Genomic DNA, 22,102 nt, shown 5'->3' with positions numbered 1-22,102 from the left:
AGTTTGATTTTTAAAAAATAAAAAATAACTACGTTTACTGTGTGCACTGCAACTTTAAGGTCCAGAATCAAGTTTCATTTTTTTTTTTTATTTACACACTATCACCTAAAACCTAAATATTGTCCCAGTAGAGTTTGCTGTGAATCTAGCATTTCAATTGTTCTTTAATAACAAATAACTGTTTTTTATCTTGTGTACACGTCCCAGTGACTAAGTACATTTTTCCTCTGCATTATATCAAGGCAAAACAATACTTGCCTTGTATTGTGGTGCTGTACATTGTGGCTGTTTTGCTGGTAACATTTAGCTCAGTGTGGCGATTTTCTTTCAGTCTCGGAAGCAAGTTCTGCTTTTTTGGACATTTTCAAACTATAATTTAAAGGGTGGTCCTCAATCCTCCAACTAGCTTAATTTACTGGTTCCCTAATCACACAGTTCTCAGCTTTTTGTGGAAAAGTGATTATTCACCGATCCATTAGCTCTTTCACATGGTAAACCACAAGCTGATCTGAGGTTTTTAAGGTTGTGTTCTAGCTTTCATCCTGTTTCCTTTATTTCTGTATAGCTGACTTAAAGCTTATGTCCAGTATGTACACTGGACATGTGGAGAGAGGAGAGTTTGCAATCCCAGTAACATGTTTTAAAAAAACACATCATTACTATTTGAGCTTGAGCGAGCATATAGGGTTAAGGTGTGGCCACACAAGCCAATTAAGAAAGACAGAGCAACCCTTTATTTTAGTAGCTCACTTAATGCAAAGAGGAAAACTTAGTAGTAGTGCTCTATGATAATGATTGAATACCAAGTAAATACAGGGCCAGTATTGCTGATACCAGTACTGATCCTGATACATATACAGTGGGGCAAAAAAGTATTTAGTCAGCCACCGATTGTGCAAGTTCCCCCACCTAAAATGATGACAGAGGTCAGTAATTTGCACCAGAGGTACACTTCAACTGTGAGAGACAGAATGTGAAAAAAAAAATCCATGAATCCACATGGTAGGATTTGTAAAGAATTTATTCGTAAATCAGGGTGGAAAATAAGTATTTGGTCAATAACAAAAATACAACTCAATACTTTGTAACATAACCTTTGTTGGCAATAACAGAGGTCAAACGTTTACTATAGGTCTTTACCAGGTTTGCACACACAGTAGCTGGTATTTTGGCCCATTCCTCCATGCAGATCTTCTCGAGAGCAGTGATGTTTTGGGGCTGTCGCCGAGCAACACGGACTTTCAACTCCCGCCACAGATTTTCTATGGGGTTGAGGTCTGGAGACTGGCTAGGCCACTCCAGGACTTTCAAATGCTTCTTACGGAGCCACTCCTTTGTTGCCCGGGCGGTGTGTTTTGGATCATTGTCATGTTGGAAGACCCAGCCTCGTTTCATCTTCAAAGTTCTCACTGATGGAAGGAGGTTTTGGCTCAAAATCTCACGATACATGGCCCCATTCATTCTGTCCTTAACACGGATCAGTCGTCCTGTCCCCTTGGCAGAAAAACAGCCCCATAGCATGATGTTTCCACCCCCATGCTTCACAGTAGGTATGGTGTTCTTGGGATGCAACTCAGTATTCTTCTTCCTCCAAACACGACGAGTTGAGTTTATACCAAAAAGTTCTACTTTGGTTTCATCTGACCACATGACATTCTCCCAATCCTCTGCTGTATCATCCATGTGCTCTCTGGCAAACTTCAGACGGGCCTGGACATGCACTGGCTTCAGCAGCGGAACACGTCTGGCACTGCGGGATTTGAGTCCCTGCCGTTGTAGTGTGTTACTGATGGTGACCTTTGTTACTTTGGTCCCAGCTCTCTGCAGGTCATTCACCAGGTCCCCCCGTGTGGTTCTGGGATCTTTGCTCACCGTTCTCATGATCATTTTGACCCCACGGGATGAGATCTTGCGTGGAGCCCCAGATCGAGGGAGGTTATCAGTGGTCTTGTATGTCTTCCATTTTCTGATGATTGCTCCCACAGTTGATTTTTTCACACCAAGCTGCTTGCCTATTGTAGATTCACTCTTCCCAGTCTGGTGCAGGTCTACAATACTTTTCCTGGTGTCCTTCGAAAGCTCTTTGGTCTTGGCCATGGCGGAGTTTGGAGTCTGACTGTTTGAGGCTGTGGACAGGTGTCTTTTATACAGATGATGAGTTCAAACAGGTGCCATTCATACAGGTAACGAGTGGGGGACAGAAAAGCTTCTTACAGAAGACGTTACAGGTCTGTGAGAGCCAGAGATTTTCCTTGTTTGAGATGACCAAATACTTATTTTCCACCCTAATTTACGAATAAATTCTTTACAAATCCTACCATGTGAATTCATGGATATTTTTTTTTCACATTCTGTCTCTCACAGTTGAAGTGTACCTCTGGTGCAAATTACTGACCTCTGTCATCATTTTAAGTGGGGGAACTTGCACAATCGGTGGCTGACTAAATACTTTTTTGCCCCACTGTAACTTATAAAGGCAGCTCATGTAGTGGAGAGCAGTGACACCTAATTTATAGAATAGAATAGAATTCAACTTTATTGTCATTGCACATGCACAGGTACAGGGCAACGAAATGCAGTTTGCATCCATCCAGAAGTGCTTAGTGATATAGATATATTACAATATATATTAGCAATAATATAGATATGTAAGTATATTACAGAAATGGGTCTATTATGGTATGTTATAATGTACACGGTATGAAGTATGTTGTGAATATTCTATAACTATAAGTATGTACAGGCTGTAGTGAGTACAAGCTATGTACAGGATATGAACAGGATATAAATATGAAAAACTATACAGAATATGAAATAAATAACTTTACAGAATCTGAGATATACAGCTATACAGAAATGGGAACCATGCAAGTTGTAAACAGTTGTAGGATTAAAAATTATCGTGTGCAGAATGATTATTTACAGAGCTATACATTAGTGCAGTTAAGATAAGTGAGATATGTGGATGATTTCTACAGAGGCTATATAAAGTGCTGGTGGTTGTGAGTGGTGGTTCAGTCCATGTTATTATTGTGTGTTTGAGGGTACAGTTGTCCATTGTGTGTGTGTGTGTGTTCAGTCCATGAGTTTAACGTGGGTCAGATGTCAGGAGGCAGAGTTCAGGAGTCTGACAGCTGTGGGGAAGAAGCTGTTCCGGTACCTGGTGGTCTTAGTCCGGAGGCTCCTGTAGCGCCTCCCAGAGGGCAGGAGGGTGAAGAGTCCATGTGATGGGTGACTGGGGTCTTTGATGATTTTCCCAGCCCTTTTCAGACACCGCTTCCTGTAGATGTCTTTTATGGCAGGAAGTGGTGCTCCGGCGATGCGCTGGGCAGTTTTCACGACCCTCTGCAACGCCTTCCAGTCCGAGGCAGAGCAGTTCCTGTACCAGACTGTTATACAGTTGGTCAGGATGCTCTCGATGGTGCAACGATAGAAGTTCACCAGGATGTCTGAGGACAGGTGGTTCTTCCTCAGAGTCCTCAAGAAGAAGAGGCGCTGGTGAGCCTTCTTGACCAGCTTGGAGCAGTTGGTCGTCCAGGTGAGATCCTCGGAGATGTGGACTCCCAGGAACTTGAAGCTGCTCACACGCTCCAGAGCCGTCACTTTAATGTGGATGGGTGAATGTGGGTCAGCATTCCTCCTGTAGTCCACGATGAGCTCCTTGGTCTTCTCGGTGTTAAGCAGCAGGTTGTTTGTGTCGCACCACTCAGCCAGACGATCCACCTCCTCCCTGTAGGCGGCCTCATCGTTGTCACTGATGAGGCCAATCACCGTGGTGTCATCTGCAAACTTAATGATGGTGTTGGAACCATCAGCAGGTCTGCAGTCGTGGGTGAAGAGGGAGTAGAGGAAAGGCTCATCACACAGCCTTGTGGTACACCGGTGTTCATTGTGATTGTAGATGAGCAGCGGTTATCCAGCCGGACATGTTGGGGGCGGTTGGTCAGGAAGTCCAGTAACCATTTGCAGATGAGGGAACTGATGCCCAGGTCTGTCAGTTTCCTGATGAGTTGTGAGGGGTGGATTGTGAGATGACTCATCAAAATGTGCAAATTTGAATCACAATTCTAAATCACTGCTATTTTTGGGTCACATACTGAATTTACAGGACATTAAGTAAGTATTGGTCCTATTGTGCTACTATTGTTTTAGTACCAGTACCAGTACCAGTGTGGAGAAGCTGATTAATGCTACTTAAAAATACAAAAAATGTTGGAGCTTAATGACCAACAGTGCATAATATAAATGAAATGTTCAGAGGTTCTGGCAGGATTTGTCGTACCACGGGACAAGGACTAACATATATTGACTGGTTAATCTTCTGGCTGTCATGATCCTGGGCCATTTCGACCAAGCGTTTTGAGTTTTAGTTTGTTTTTATGTTTAAGTCCTTTAGGTTTTCTAAGTTCATTTCTGTCATGCCTAGGTTGTCATTATAGTTCTTTGTTTATTAGTTTCCCCTTGTGTTTTCAACCCCTGTGCTAAGTCTCCCCTCTCCTTTATGTGTTTCATGTCTGCACGTCATTTGTTGTCAAGTTCATGTTGCCATGTCTGTCTCATTATGTTTCCTTTTATTTTGAAGAGGTCATGTGTTCATGTGTTTAGTTTTACTCTTCCACTGTTATGTTCATTATGTTCCTTTGTGTCAGCTGTTTCCCCATGTGTTTCCATTTCCCCTGATCACCTCCTGTGTGCTCTTAGTCTGTGTGTGTTCATTCATTCCTTGCCCGAGCGTCTGTTATCCCACCTCGTCTCCAAGATTATGCGTTCATGCCAGGTCTATGTCTTTGTCCATGTGCCAGGCTTTTGTTATGTTTAGCTCACCCAGTTTAGGTTATGATTTAGTTTTGTATTTGCTTTTGTTTGTTATTGCTATCAGCCTTCAATAAACGGCTCGTTTTCAGTTAATATAAAGTCTTGTTATTTTGCGTGTCCGCCCTTGGGTCCACCTTCTTCACTCCATATAATCTGCCTCAGCCAGACTGTGATACTGGCACATAAGCAGCACTTTAGAAATCACTGCATCCTTTTGGCAAAGAGGAGAGGGACCATTAAGCGTACTATCAAATTGCAGTTTAAGTACAAGCTTTACAACAGCATGCAGCTGATGTGCATTACATCTGTTTTGCAGAAGGCCTTGTTGTTTCAGCAAGACAATGCCACAACGCCCTTTGTATGTATTACATAACAGGTGTTAGGCGTTACTGTAGTCACATTACATTTTTCAGTAGTGCAGTAATGCATCTATTTAATGTACTAAATTCAGTAATTACATTACAATTATGTTGATGGTAAAAAAAAACCCCAAACAAACAAACAAACAAACAAAAAAACACACACACACATGCTTTCTTCTTGTGCCAGTCAGCTGATTTCAGTTAGTGTGCAGGAGGTGGGAGATGGTGGAGTTTCTACAAATTTTCAGAAGCCAAGGTATGGAAATAACTTTTTATTGCACAAAAGAGCAAAAGAGCAATGATAAAGCGTAGACTATAGGTTTATATTGTTAACTGGTATTTATGTAAGGTGTTTCAGGTCATTTTATAGAGTAATGAGAAGGTAATGTAATGACTAGTGTAACAAATTACTTCCTCTAGTGCATAGGTGTCAAACTCTGGCCCACGGGCCAAATTTGGCCTGCGAAGCCATAACAAATTACTGTTAGAGCTGGCCTACTGGTATTATACAGCTAATATATATATTGTTTAGTATTAAGCTTTGCTTGTTCCATATTCAGTTTTTCAGCAAAACTTATTTGAGTCCATAAGAAAAGATTCCTTCTTATATCTAGAGGAAGATTTTTTTTTTCAATAAATATTAATGTTAGCCCGCGACTTTGTTCCAGTTTTTAATTTTGGCCCACTGTGTATTTGAGTTTGACACCTCTGCTCTAGTGGGTAATTAAAAAACATACTGCAGTACTTTTAAGAAAAGTATGATTACTTTCTAACAGCATGGCTTCATAAAGATTGTTTGTAGCTGATCGAGGGTGACTAATGTTTGACAAATCATGAAAAAGCTAAATAATTTATTTTTACTTACATTTTTTAAAATGACAACTTTTTGGGAGATTTGATTGCACGTGGTTGCTTGAGTCTAACATTTTATTGTTTGTATAATAAAAGCAAAAGAACACAAAAATGCTTGCTTTTTAATGAAAGCTCAGATTGGTCGAGTCTGATTTTTAGATGTGTACTCATAAAATTCTAAAAGTCATATCTAAAAATCTGTGGTCAAGGGGAAAAAAACCCTCATTTTCTTACTTTGTGAGAAATACATTTTTGTGCTGCTCTAGTTTTTTCTGTCTTCACACTAAGATTTGTGGCTATCCATCTGCAATTTCTGGGATTTTTCTCCCCTCATGTTCTTGTGGATTTCTATAACACAGTATGCAAATTTTCAGCAGGGTTATGTGTAATAACCTTACATTGTTGACACTTTTCCTCAGTTAATTGGTATTAGTCACTGAGTAATTAAATTCAATCGCATGCGTGGTCTCCACTTGGATGGATGATTACAAAGACAGTGCAACCCTAACATAAATCACTGTGACATGCATAGAAAGGCCGCGCACACACATTTTTCACTGCTTTCAAGTGCCTGAGCAATTGTTTCTCTAGACAAGTTTACCGTTGTGTGAGAGGAAATGAAAACAATGGCAAGCTCGATATTGTAATATATCTATATCACTAAAGCACTTCTGGATGGATGCAAACTGCATTTCGTTGCCCTGTACCTGTGCATGTGCAATGACAATAAAGTTGAATTCTATTCTATTCTAAGCTCGATATGCACAAAAATGTGATATGAAGCAAATGATCCCTTTAATCAAAGATTTTGAATTCAGACAAGCACATTCATTAGTCAAGTCCACCTCCCCATCTGTTTATATTACAACAAACAAAACAACAATGTGCATATGTTTCTTTATACACTGAGTATTTCTTTCACATCAGAGACCTCAGAGTGGATCTATTTGTAGATGGTCCTCATTGACTTCACAGAAAAGATGACCTGATACTGTCCACTTGGCCTCCTTACTGACTCCCAAGGCTCCAATTAAAACCTTATGATTGGGCTTAAGTGTGTCAAACTAGCAGCATACAGCAGCTCTTTAATGTCACATGACTTGTTGAAAGCTATGTGCACGATGGGAGGCATGCAGTGGGCTCTATGTCATGCTTTTATGCTGAAACAGTAATGTTTCCCATCAGTTATTGCTATTATTATTTTTAATAACTAATATTATTTTTGATTGTATTAAAAGTCTTAAAGATTTGGACTTTAAGCAGGATGAGGGACTGAAATGTCATTTTGCATGTTTGAAGTGGAAAATCATCTAATATTGCAGTAAAAGGCATGACTAGCCATCTACATAATTTTCTGTGGTTCTTATACCACCACAGGGGATCAGAGATTTAATATCTAATGTTGTGAGTTCAGATTTTTCTTGGTTGAGTGCCCATTGTTCAGCAGACGGTTTGTATTTCACCCTTCAGTTAATTACTTTCTCCGGGCAGAAGAGTCAACACAGTGCACCCAAAACGTGAATTTTATTCTGAAAACCCCCAAAACATACATGAAATTAAGGCATCAAATAAATGTAGGCTGTGTTTTTTTGACTTAGTCTCATAAAGCAGTGGTCTCTTTTCATAAATTACCCACTATAACTTATTGAGTCTTTAATAAAGCAGAACTCAACAAAGCGAAAAGAGGATGTTTGCTCATGACCTTGAAGGACAACTGAATGGGAGGCTCCAAAAAGCTTAAATGTTCTCTGAATAAAGCTTTTGGCAAGAAGTGACAGTTTGAGCCATCATGGGAAAGTGAATAGGCCCTTATCAATAGCAGCAAGAACCAAGAACTGCTTCAGGTTACACCCACCAGCTATAAAAGGACATGAAAGAAAAATGATCTCTCAAGTTTGCAGGAGATGTAGTGGAAAATGTCTCAGTGATGAATAAGAGAGCAACAGACTTTTACTAAGCTTTGCCTTGAGAGCACTTTACAAAGTGGGCGAACAAGATCTGTGGCTAGCAACAGGGTATTAACTATATGAATAATTATAAAAAATAATCACTGGCATCCTCGGTTTTTTGTTAGGTGCTTAAAATTTGTATAGGCATGTTTGTCATGCCCGCCATTGCAGTGATGCCAACATTTAATAATAATCAGTGTATCTGATGCTCCCAAGATCCCCCAAACAGTCAGTGATCTGCCATGAAGTGTATCAATCCAGCGCCTACCACTGTTTCCTTTTGCACTCTATTGCCAGACGGGCTTCCATTGCGAGCCACCTTGGCAGAGAAATTCCCCATCGGTAAATATTTTATTGTATTAATGAATCTCATTTTGACCAAACTGTCAAACGAGTTTTAAAGCTGAATACACTAATTAACCTTGACAAAGTCGGGTCGAAAATTCTCACCAAGCAGAGTGGTGCATTCAGAGTTGAGCAGACCACCAGATTTTAAAACGTGCTTGTAATTTAGCTGATTTTTAAATAATTTGCATCTTCAGTTAAAAGTGCAGCAAAATGAGATTCCAAAGATTGTCTTTGTGACATCACTGCAAAGGTTTCTATACTACAAACCCTGTAACTAAAAGAACAGGCGCCAGGGAACAAAACCTACCTACATTCACTAAGTATACAGAACCACCAGATGCAATAAATCTTTGCATCCAGAGGTCATGGATCAACAGGAGAAGAACAGCAAACCAATAAGGAACTGTCGTGGGGGTTGTGACAGAAATTAATTGGGAACCTTTTAGAAAGACCAAGGCTGGTTCAGTGAGATTCTCAGAAAGAGGAAAAGTTGGGAAGAAGTGGTGCTTATATGATTATTTATAGAAACCTGTTGTTTTCCTATCATCTTCGAGCCTCAGTCACTGGCTTGTTGATCACTCGACCTGTATAGTCTCCAAATGCAGCATGTACTGAGTATAACCTTGCATTATACAAAGTTGCTATTCCAAGGATGATGCACTCAGTAGCACAAGCAATTTGAAGGAGGCAGCCACTGTATATGCAACACATACTGCATTACATTTTTTGCAAGAGAGCTAACTCTTTCCTATTGGGGCCACTGCAGCAAGGAAACAATACAGTACAGAACAATGGAATACAATGCAGTACAAATTATTTCATTAATCTCAAGGGCAATTTGTTTGTAGCAGCTTGTTATAGACCAAATGCTGCAGTATGTCGCAAGATACAGTTACATGTAAATAACAAAGCTAAATGGGGAAAAAAATTAAATATGAAATCATCTCTGTAACAATATGTGTGTAACTTGGCAGATGCAATGAAACGTATTAACAAATCAAATAAAAGAAAATCAAGGTGACAATATCTAAAGCTAAATGGCAATCAAGCTGTAAAATGAATAAATTATTTAAATAATCATTTACAAGCAGGTAAAACATAACAAAACCCTCACAGCCACAGCAACAATCTGCAAGGATATTCTTTGATACTGTCTAAATGTTATTGGGTTGAGCTCTAAGCCTGTCCTGTGGGTGGTCAAACATATAATTTGGGGAGCCTGCGAGAAACGTCATGGTGGGTGGTTTCATGTGACAGTGGACTTTATTAATCAATTATCCATAGAACCGCCTGAGCTGTCTGCGCTCATTTACAGTGTGTTTTATCATCAGAGAGCTGGCTGGGCCCACCGGTTACCGGGCAGCCTGCCAGATACTACAACTGCCTTAGTCTGGCTAGTTTGGCAGGACTCAAAGATAAACACTCCATGTGTTTCAGGAACCATTAGTATCAGACAGTTTACAATATAACAGGCCACTATGTGCACATCACACCACAAACATAACTAAGTTTCTTACCGAAGCACCATCGGGAATCCCATCTGCAGGGAAAATAGGTCATGTGTGCGAAGGAAAAACAAAAGAAAGTAGCGGCTCCAAGAAAGAGGTACCACACTTTTTTGAGACCTTTTGTTTTTCCCTAACATCATCTCACTGACTGGATTACTTCATATTAGAAGTGAGGAAAAGTGAAGGCCAAATGTAAGTGAAGGATTTTTTGGGGAAAAGAGAGAATATTTTATTTCATAAAAAAGTGCTGATAGCATCTTGCAAACATCAGGAACAACTGGAAAAGCTGGAGTGTCGACTCGTCCACACTGTTCTTATTTATAAAGTGCTTTACAGACCCAAACATTACGGCTAACAGCAGGATTATCCCGTTTGAGTGCAGCTAGCTAAACAGCGATCAGCTACTTACTGCTAAAGAGACAGATAGTAAAAGTGGACAGTATAGCCTCGGTTTCTTAACATAAAACTCATTGTTGCATCCAGGGGCAGAATAAATGTGATCCCTTTCAACTGATTTTTAGTTTTATTGTAGTTATTTTCCTCTGAGTTATCGATTCTGTCATTAGTTAGCTAACATAAACTAATGTAAGTCTATTAGCTGCAATCAACCGACCAACTACATGACATCAGGACATCAGAGCGGGGCTCCATGGTGTATATTAGCCTTTATGTGTGTAGCATTTCATGTCCCCTCTAATAATTTATTTAGCAAGAACAAAGATAAAATGCATCATGAATGTGCAGTCGACAGAGTCCTTTGGTGCAACCTGAACTGATTGTACAAGGCAGAATGGATCCATACTTTAACGTTTTGGATGCCAAATTCTGACTGAATCTGTTGCAGCAGAAACTGAAGGCATTGGACCAGCCAGCATTTTTCCAATCATCTGTTAGTTAGCCAGTGTCCTGTTTTTAGCTGACAGGAAATAGACAAAGACATAGAAAATAGAAAAAAATCCCAAGGCACCTGATGTGGTCTTCTCCATGCCATGTTCAAAGTTACTTAAATCACCTTCCTCCCTCATTCTGATGCTTAATTTGAACTTCACAGCTGTATTTCCTCCTGGTAACTGTAGCCCTAACTGGGTCTTTCTTATACTCAAAGCTAAATTGAACATTGGAGTTTTCTCAGGAAAACATTAGGCTTCTGAATAATGACATGCTCTGTTTTTAATCAGACTGCAATAGTGTTGTTAGCAACAGAGTCACAAAGTCCACTGCAAGTGAGAAAGAGAATAATAACAGACTAAAAGGACGAACTGAGTATCTGCTGTTAGAGCTGCTACTGGCACAGGGTGGACTGGAAATAAGGGGTTACCCATTTTTACTCTCAGTTGCTTGAATAAAAACACAATAAAACATTTTAACTTACAGATTAATACATGTTGACATGTTTATGCTCTATACCCAAGGGCGTAGATTTGGTTTTGACATTGGTGGGGACGGATGATTCAACCACCGAACCCTGCCCTGCTTCTTATTTTTTTTCCTTTTTGTCTTTGCTTCTTGATTAAAGAAAAGGAGAAATATACTTGTCTACATATGCTATTCTACATGCTTTTAAACCATTTAAAATTACAATTCATAGTTTTATATGTGAATTATATAATGTTAAATTACTATTAAACAAATGACCAAGTATTTTAGACTTTAGTTTTCTTCAGCCATATTCCATATAAAAAGTGAGACATGTCAATTCAGATTCTTTGTAAAATTACATCAGCAGCCAAACAGTTGTCATGACAATAAATACTAGTTAATCAATAGCACCAAATCATGAGTCAGTCACCTGTGACCTCGCCTCTTCACCTCTGTCTGAGCTACAACATGGCAGAGCTGCCTCTGTCACCTGATGAATAACAGTGAGACATTCCAAATACATGCAGTCACACATGTGCTTCAAATACAGTCATTGAACCACCAAGTCATCATCCAATTTCACCTGTGATCTTGTATCACCGTTGCTCTCTGAGCTTTGTGTTGGTTCTTCTGTCACCTGACAAATAGGACATACATGACAATAAGAATAAAATGTGGAGCTGCTTCAGTGTTTCTGTCACTTTGTGCAGATCTTGACTCATCAGTAATGTTTGTAGGGTGAGTGCATTTTTAAAACAATTTGTGCAAACTGCACTACAAGGTGGAACATTTGCAAAATCATGACTACCTCATGATATTTTGTCTCAAAAATTAACCCTATGAATATGTCAGTGCCATTAGGATGAAATTATTGTGTGCCCAACATTTTAACGTTAGACATATAATTTTAACAGCCTCTGTAAACTAATATCCTGGCTTACTCGAGGTTCCGTTTTCTCTGACAGTTTGAATCAAGATTAGAAATGCTGCTCTGAGACTGAGAGAACTAATAGTGCTGCCTGTTGTGCAGTTAGTTTCCAAAACACGTTATTCATGGTTACATACAATTTTAGACTGATGTGGGCCAAAGCCTAGCATAGCCTGTAACGTTATTGTGACGGACACATTTCATGGGTTTACTTGGCTTTAAGTGACTTGCAGGTTTCTTTGAAAAATACTTTCTTATATCCAGGTTCTTCCTTTGTGCTGCCATCCTCCAGCGCAGGCTTGCCGCTGCTAAAACTAAACAGAACTCCCTGAAAGGCACAGCCAATAACATTGGCCATATTTGTCACATGAGGTAGGACTCCAGTAGAGAACGTAATTTATCTCTTTCTGCACCGCTGGGTGAATGAGACGTTGAAAGATCGTTTTTTTCTCTCTATCGGGTTTGTTTTTCTTTACTTGAAGAGATCAAATTATTGGTGGGGACAATTCATTAATCGCTGGATATTAGTGGGGACATGTCCCTTCCGTCCATGCCAAATCTACGCCTTTGTCTATACCAGATGGGAACCCTATTAAGTGAATGCATCAAAATCAACCAGCATCCTATTACTATCTCATTCATGCTTCCTTTAATAGGCAAATAAGACATACTTTATTTTTGAAGATAAAGCCATATGGTTTTATTACATTAAGGGACAAATCTGTGTTTGAGCAGTGCAAAACTTTTTTCCAATCCTGTTTTCTCTTTGCACTATAACTTAAGGAGCCCTTGGCAAAACACTTGGCTGAGATGCGTGGAGAGGTACTAAAAAAGTAATAAAGAGAAAGATTGAATGCATGGATTTAGGTGGGTGAATGGATACCACCACAGTTCAGTAATAATGTGGTAATTATGGGGTGGTAACAAGAAGATAATATTGTGGAAATAGGAAGGTATTACCACCTAATTACCAAAGTAATATCCAAGTGACTGTCTTTTATGAACAGTTTCTTTAACTGGATAATTACAGGTCAACGGCTTGGAGTGGTAATGTGGTAACAAGCATGCCCATGAGGCAAAACCAATTAGTAATTGTATAATAATATCGGTACTAATATGATAACCTGCTGGAAGTAAAATGGCAATATTTTGCATTAGAATGTTACTGATTTGTGGTAGTGACCACAACAGAGTCATTTTCACCCTTTGGCATTTTAACAATCATATAACTGTTCAAATAACACCCATCATCTCATATTTCAAGACTTACCCTAAAATACAGTAGAACCCCGACTTACGAATACCCAGTTTCACGAAAAATTCAAGTTAGGAAGGCACTGAACAGCAATATTTTGCCCGTGTTACGGCAAAATGCCCGAGTAATGAAATCCGCTGGCTCTGATTGGCTGAGCCTACAATGCCCACAATGCCTTCCGAATCATGTGACAACCCCTTGGTTGTTGTTCTAGATAGCAATTAGCCTATAACCTGTCGTTCAGCATCGCCTCAGTCAAAACGCGCGATGGGTGCTTCGTCTTACGAAAATTTTCGTTTTACGAAGACTCTCGGGAACAAATTAATTTCGTAAGTCGGGGTTCCACTGTAGGCATATTCATCATACTGTGAATTATGGGGTACGTGGGATAAAAAGAGGACATTATTTCTCAGTGAGTGCTCAGTTTTTAATAAGTTCTTTATTTTTGTCTTACTCAATTTATTAGTGAATTCAGAACTATATTTTAACTTTACAATGTGAAATACAATCATTTTAATCACTTGTAAGTAACAAAACCTCCTAAAACATCATCTTAGACAGTTATTTTGTCAAATCTGACTTACAGTCAGGAAAATTTGATGAGACTCCTTGACTCATAGGCACATATTTGTTTTACATTATTACTCACAGCTTCTGGAACAATGCAATATTACTCAGTTATAATCACTGTTGAAATAAGATCAAAGAACAAAGGATACTACTCACCCCATCTTCAGTCTAGCCTTGAGACTATTCAGTTAAATAATCAGACATTATGCCCTGAGACTCAGGTTTAATGAAGTCCATCATCATAATGTCAGAGACAGATTGTCTCCTGACTCTACCCAGATTTGAGATATTAAAGGTCCTTGGAAGTAGTTCCCAGGACCTCAAGTAATGAAAAAACATCTTCTGCTATCTGACACACATAGTCTGAAATTCAGTATTAATAACAGCATGCAAAAAGCAATGCTTTTTAAGATTTACTTTTTTGGTCTTTGTGCTTTTGATACTGAGAGCCAGGAAGAGAAAAGAAGAGAAGAATCAAACTTGGGCTGTAGTGTAACCACTTGTGTTCATGCACTATGAACACAAGATGCATTGGAAAATACTTTCTACACACTGATCAACATTTGCAGCTTGGAAAGAATAGATAATAATAATTTATTGTAAAAAATCGATCTTTCTATGCTCGTCATTTTATAGTTTAAACACTGAAAAACCCTCGGAATAGAGATGTTCCAAAAGTGTTGAAATCTCTTGAATCACTGTTTAAACACTTTTTAAAGCAGCCGAAGGTTTTATCAGCTATAATTAACATCTCATGTTAGTTTTTTTCTTTTTAAATGTCTATACATTGGTGGTGCTCTAAGAGCTTCACCACAAAATGAATGTAGCTCCTCTAGGCTCAGGGTTATGCAGGCAATATGCTTTTTAGACTGAGAGCTCACAGTCAACATTTTCATTTGAATATGGGTTTTGATCTAGTAACAAAAAATGACGCCAGCCCTCAAACTACACTAAATAGCTCTATATGCACCCATAACATCCCCTGAACAGCTAATGACAAATCATTGCTTAACATATACATACATGAGACATTACTGATGTCCGTCTTCTTTAACCTATAAGAGCTCAGACCCATTTTTACTGTCAGGAAAACTATGGGTGAGTCAGTTTTGAAACTTTAACAGAAACTTTCCTCAGTGTGTAAAGGGGCAGTGACACCTGTGTTACTGTTGGAGCCTGTGGATTATTTTTGCTGGTGACAGTACAGGGTTTTGTTTCCTCCCCAGGATTTCGCCTCTCTGTTTCTTCGGGTCGCCTCGTCTGGTTCGTTTCCTTCTGGAGGTTTTGGCAAACAGTACCAAATCGAGTGCGCTACCAGTGTGTGTTTCTTCACCTGCACGTCCTGGCTCCACGTTCCCATTCACATTCTGTTGTAAATACACTGTCCATGAAAATTCGCCCTTCACTGTAAATAAATTTGCTTCATTGCAGCTCTGTGCCTCCGTGCGTTCTGCTGTCTGAGTCCATCTGCATTTCCCATAACACATCGAAGTCAAACATCTAAAATCTTTGACCGTTCTGCTTTAGAAAGATTTTTCTAAAAAAACCCAACAAAAAACCAAAATCACACTGCAGGTATATTTAGATGTAAAAAAAATATTGAACAATGCACCTCCAAAATTGTTTTGTTTTGTTTTTACTCAAAACAGCTTTTGTGGTAAAAGTGATTTACAAAAATTGCCAATACAAACTTATACCATTCAGCCACAACAGTGTGTAATTTTGTGCTCCCCTCTTGCTAAAACAGCTCTGAGCAGTCGATGAATGAACGCCACGAGACCTCCTGGGTTGTCAGGCATGAAGACATTAACAGTTGTTTTGGTTTTTTGTTTTACTTTAAACTGGCACATCCCAAATCACAAATCAAGGGAATTTAATGACCACATCAAAACCATCAAATTTTTCTTATATTAGTCAACTTTCCCGAACATTGCAGTTGATATTGCAGCATAGTTTGCTGAAAGAGCCCATTGTCATTTCAGAATACCCTGCCATGAAACATACATGGTGAGCAACAATATTTATGTGATACCTCTTAATGTGTCACATGAACTCCAAAACCAACCCATATGAAAAAGATTTATATTAATCTTATAAAGTTTGTATCTGTCTTGTGTGAAACTTGTATGAAAAGCATAAAAGAGTGAAAACACATATAAGATCCCTTGAAAAATTATATGAATGAAACTTGTATGGTTTGGATAGTCTGTGTTCTCTAGTCCAGTAGAAGAATAAAAGAATCAGGGTTCAATATTTACTAAAACAATATATGAAAGTAATGAGAAAGTGACCACTTTCATGAGTAAATCATATAAGTTTTATAGGATTCATTATATGATGTAGACCACATCTTATGCAAGTCTTTTATAAGTTTTTTCCATTTCTTTTCCATATGGGAAAGCTTTCCCAGCAGAACATTTCCCATAGTATTACACTACCTTGGTCTGCCTAACTACTTCCAGTAGTGCATCCTGCTGCCATCTCTTCCTCTTGTAAATAATGCACATACACTCAGCTGTCAACATAATAGAAAAGAAAATGTGTTCTTCAGCCTTCAACCCTCCTTCAAGGAATCATCGTGCATCAGTGAGTCTTGGGTGCTCATGACCCTGTTGCTGGTTTACTTGTTTTCCTTCTTTAGCTCGCTTTTGGGAAAAATTCACAACAATCACTATTTTGGAAATGCTAGTAGTCCAGTTGTCCAACCATCAGAAGCTGACCAAGAAAAATGGGCACACTTACCATTTTCTCTTGTTTGTAAGTTATTTCCAGGTTGGACTTAAAAAAATGTTGATTTTTGCTGCCCAATAATTCCTACACACTGACAGATTGGTAATAATATAATCAATGTTTTTCACCTCACCTGCCATTGCTGTCCTTGTTGTAGCCAACAGGTGTATGCTGTATGCAGTAGCAAAAGTGGCTCCACATCATATACAGTTTAAACATTTACTGACAACACAGCTTTGATGCATTCAGAAACTCTACTGTAATCTTTGCATTTCAAGAAGGGAGAGATTTTTAATTTCTTAGCAAAAAAACCCCCAAAAACCAAGATGCTGACAAATACATGGAAAACATGATATGATAAAGCAAATTCTTTCCATTTAACTTATATGAGTTGCTTGCAATGGAGTGCTTTGGAGACACTTTGGAGCACATTGTCAGATGTGATACTGATTATTGAACTGCAAAACTCTGCAGAATGACTCTTGAGAAAATAAATATATCAGCTACTGTGAAGATTATGAGCTAAGCTGATTTGTGCCCAAACTTTGCAGACAGCATGCTTATGAACAATAAACTAAACTCGTAGTTATCTGAATCTTCTACTAACATTTTAGGATGTTACCTCTTTCCTCTGAATACACATTTAAAACTCTAACAAAACACAGCATGAATATAAAATTCGAGGTATACAAGTGCTAAATATTTAACATTGCTAGATGCTGCATTTCATCAAACTCCTTTACATTAGACTGCACATTCACAGCCATTACTGATTGGGCTGTACAGTGATTTCCAACTTGCAGTTACAGTATTTCTTTCCAAAGTCTATCTCCCTGAAAAAAATCCAAACACCCCCGGCATACTAGCAATGTTAAATGTACAATTAACTTTTTATTAAGACATTTAATTGTGAATGCTACTCCTTCTCTTTACCCAATTTAACATCTTGACTTATTGCACTCGTTTGATTTTTTTCTTGTAACTGTTATGGCCGCTACTATTGCTGGTTTGAAGACTTAACTCTATAGTTTTCTATAGAGTTTGCCACTCTATGGTGGTAAAGTTATCACCACTTCCATTTAAGTTTGCACCTCTGTCGTTTCTCAGGTACTTTTATTGCATTACACTTTCTTGTGTTTCTGTGTAATTTTACAACTTTCTTTTATTTGTGCAAGTGCTGCAAAAGCATTCCCCTTGCACAGATTATTAAAGTTTTCTCATTCTGAAGGACTTCAAAAAGCTTGCAGTCATAAGTGGCTGGTGTTCTTCAATTTCACTTCACTTTGTAACTGCTGTCAGTAACAATCAGTACAGACCAATCATAGCCCTTCCCCAGCACTCCTGAACACGCTATTGTTATGACATTTTAAGAGAATGAGATATTGCACAAAATTATCCTTATAATTCCTCTTTTATTACAGTCTGACTCCAGAGCTCTGATAAGAGCATCCTTTAAATGTGCTTTCTAAGAAAGGATCATGAGTGTTTCTTTTCTCAGTAAAATATACAAACTCCCAGCTTCTGTAGATTTACTGTCATCTCTGATAGTTGCTCACATTTTTCAGAGACAGCCCTTTCTTACTGATCTATCATCTGTACTAGGCAGGCCAGAGTTAATGCTGGAGTCACGTTGAATCCACCTGGACTGGCAGACCGCCGCTTTCCAAGTCTCAGTAAAACCACCTCTTTCTTTTTCACTGATCTCCTGGATGGGGACCTTAGGGTTTTATGATTATATAACCAATTGTCAGCATTCACGGTGAGCCACTAGTGAGACTACAACAGGTTTATTGTCTGAAGAAGGGGCTTTTGTGATATCGATAGTAGGTTCACATGAGAGCCCCAGTCGGGGGACTGTAGCAGCTGGTTGACCCAATGAGGCTACCATAAATAGGAATTCGTTAGTACGGCGGGGACCAGTTCCTGCTATTCCCCTCATGGCCTTGGTGTGGACCTTGGAGGAACTCTTTAAGCTGGAGCCTCTTCGAGGAGCTTCACACTGCAGCAGGGCTTGGAAGCACCTGTAAAACTGAGGCAAGCATACAGCACAAACATATGGTCAAGCTTCTTTTAAACTACACAGTTATATGCAAGAGACCACAGAGGACAAAACTTTATGAACTAAACACTTAGTTCTAATGTTTCTAGGCTGCATTTTATACCTTTTTCTAATATTGCTTTAAGGACAATACCAGCTTGATGCATTTTTAGCAAAGTTGCTGCTTCTTCAACAGGGAAGTTTATAGTGACTCATAATCTTTATTTTCTTAGTCTCACTCTTCTCTCTCTTAATTATGAGTGTGAGCCATCACTGTATTTTCAACTGATGTAGGTTATTTGTGCAAAGGATCATCGGCGTAACTTTGTGTTGAACATTGGGGGTATCAGGGTCCTGGGTCTCCTGACCCAGCGTTTTAGTTCTTTGTGATTTTTGTATTATTGTACTTGGTGTGAGTTTCTATGGTTTCTAGTTTCGATCCCTTGTCTTCATGTTTCTCTGTCCCCTCTGTTCTGTGTAAGTCTGTGTCTGCATGTTTGGGTTCCCCTCTGTGTCTCTCGGTTCTTAGAGTCCTCTGCCTTATGGTTTATATCTCTGTGTTTCTTAGTTGCTGTCTCCACTGTGTCAAGTTCGCGTCTCTGTGTGATCCTTCCTGTTTTACTTTGTAGGTCCGTGTCTTATGTGAATGTGTCCTGCTTTGCTTGTCTCGTCAGTTCTAATTTCCCCCAGCTGTGCTCTCCTTCTGTGTCTCATTCTCCTCGTTACTTCCCAGTGTATTTAGACCAGGGCTGCCCAATCCCAGTCCTCGAGAGCTACTATCCTGCAGCTTTTAGATGCATCCCTACTCCAACACAGCTGAATCAAATGGTTTGATTACCTCTTCAGCATGCCATCATGTTTGGCAAAGGCCTGATAACAAGCCATTCATTTGATTCAGGTGTGTGGGAACAAGGATGCATCTAAAAGCTGCAGGACGGTAGCTCTCGAGGACCGGGATTGGGCACCCCTGATTTAGACCCTGTGTTTCTCTGAGTCAGTGTTGCGTCGTACCCTCAACAAGCTGTGTGTGTTTTGCCTCCGTGTTACCAGTGTTTTGTTTCCAGCTCTAGTTTCAGTTCAGTATTTCTGCTTCAGTGTTTTAGTCCACCAGCGTTTTTGTTTGTCTTTTGGTGAGTTTAGTTAGTAAGAGGTTTTACAGCAATAAAGCTGCACTTTAAGTTGAACTTCTGTGTCTGAGTCCTGCATTTTGGATCCACCACTCCTGCTTGCCCACCTGCCACACAGCCAACCATGACAGGGGGGGTGTCAAGATCTCTGTCTAAATAAGTAAATAAATCTGGGTAAATTCCCAGATGATGAAACATGCAACTATTTTACTGGTAATAACCAGTGATGGGAATAATGGTAATTAGTAATCTAACTAATTACTATTTCTATCGTTACAACGTCGTTACAGTTACTAACAAGAAAATGTGGTCGCGTTACTATTTTTCAGCAAACAGACGGTTGAAGCTGTCTTCAGCTTACCGCACCTTCAGTTGCATGGAAGTAGCTGTCTATGTAAGTAATCTGGGCGCTACAGCTATAAGCAGCTGCGCGCGGTCTTGCAGACAGCAATCACTTTCTGCCTGACGATCACTTTTTGGCACAACACCTGGAGCTAAGGGGGCAAAACAAACGCATGACTGCTGCTGTTTGACTGAGAAAGAATAAAGTAGTCGTGGTAAGCCAATCACATGACCACGTCGAGATGACAAAGAAACAAGGTGATATATACCAGTTTTTAAATTGTGCTGATAGGGCACATAAAGCCAGAGTCATGATAAACAATATATACGCGGCGTTTTTTTCCTGAATAGTTTCGTCACGTTTGCTGTCTAAGGACAGCGCTAGCAAGCACTCTCTGCTTATGAGCAAGAAATGAAAAAACAAAAAACACCGCTTTCGTGTTGGTGGAAAAATTATACACCTCCTGCTGTCGGGGGGTGTGTGTGGGGGGGGGGAATTACGCCCTTGCAAAGGATGGCAAGTGGAGGGTGTATCCAGGTTCTACTGTGTTACCTCTGCTGTGCTGTGAAAAATTACTTTATTGCCAATCAGATGCTCTCCAGATGGCTTTGCATGATGGATTACAGTCTGGTGGTATTTTAATTCTGTCGAATTTGACAAGATCCCCAACAAAGCCTCCACCGTGTTTTACAGATGGCTGTAGACTGTCACTGCTGGATCTCTCTCCTGACCTCTACTTATGGCTGTTTATTTACATTAACAATTTCAAATTTGCATTCATCACTCCATAAGTCCTGTTGCCACTGATTCTCACACAAGTTATTGTGTCATTTGGCATACCTCATCCTTACTTAGGAATGGCTTGACAGCTACCCTTCCACCTTCTTTTTTTAGGGCTACCATTTCTTCTTTCACCCCACTTGTTCAACTCCTCTAATATATAACACTATATTAGATTTATTGTATTCTGGCTTTGAGAATTACCTTGTTAGTGCAAAAATACTATTTTATTCCTGTGAAACTCTATCATCTTTAGCATTTTTCATAGATTAAAACTTAGTAAATTACTTCTCTAGAAAGCCAGGAGAACTATTACTTGAGCTTCTGGCTTCCAGTCTGGTTGATTGGAAGCAAATTATGAAGAAATAAAAGGGGTGTGTTATATTTTAAAAGAAATGTTTAAATTTAAATGTGAGTTCAGTGCTTACTGTTCACACACACAAAAAAGGGGTGAGAAAATGGGCTTATTTTGTATATGTATTCTCATACGTGGTTATTCCAAATGTTCCCAATTAGGTTCTCAATGTGTTTTGTGCAGTGCCACAAATCATTTAGCACTTTTAACAACATGAAAGTTGTGCCAGTTAAAACAGAAAGTGCACTCCATGCTGAAGCCAAATCTGCTAAATGCCAAATCCAAAAAGTTTAATCATTTCATTAAAAGTTTGTACAGCAGGGGAAGCAAAAGGTGCTAAAAGACAAAACAAGAAGAAAAAGAAAACCTTCAGCACAAGGCTTCATTCAAGTGGCCTTTCAAAACCATGGATTTCTTCCTGAAGCCAATGCCCTCTTTTTCAGATTCACACACACACACACACACACACACACACACACACACACACACACACACACACACACACACACACATAATCACATTGTTAAGTTTATTCTGCTTTTACCACTTACATTTGTGTTTGTGGTCTAGCCTCCGTTCACCAGCCTTTGGGGTTTACCTTAAAAACTGTGGCATTGTCTTGCATTTCTGAAAGCGTTGGCTGTTTGATGTAATGAGGAAAATGTGAATGTGTAGCAAATAGAATGAATTAGATTTTTTTGTTTTTGTTTTAGGGAAAATAAAATTATATCATGCTGCTCTGAATAACTGACTTTTTGCATTAACCTTATTCGATGTAGGAAT

The 22,102-nt window shown here is 39.2% G+C and overlaps 1 protein-coding gene across 1 annotated transcript in view; it reads right to left on the bottom strand.

Annotated features, from left to right (window-relative positions):
- Positions 1-18,423: 18,423 nt before the first annotated feature.
- The window catches only part of tmtopsa (teleost multiple tissue opsin a), an 83,429-nt gene continuing 79,750 nt past the window's right edge, over positions 18,424-22,102 (bottom strand). Inside the window, exon 4 of the mRNA XM_085377836.1 lies at positions 18,424-18,705. Coding sequence (XP_085233962.1) covers positions 18,424-18,705 — 282 coding nt within the window. The remainder of the gene's footprint in view (positions 18,706-22,102) is intronic.

The sequence above is a fragment of the Diplotaxodon limnothrissa genome, linkage group LG18, assembly GCF_057381915.1.
Source record: "Diplotaxodon limnothrissa isolate DT_005_m linkage group LG18, D_limnothrissa_male_GT1.1, whole genome shotgun sequence".
Lineage (NCBI taxonomy): Eukaryota > Metazoa > Chordata > Actinopteri > Cichliformes > Cichlidae > Diplotaxodon > Diplotaxodon limnothrissa.
Note: the sequence above shows the minus strand (reverse complement) of the source record. Positions and strands in the feature narration are given on the sequence as shown.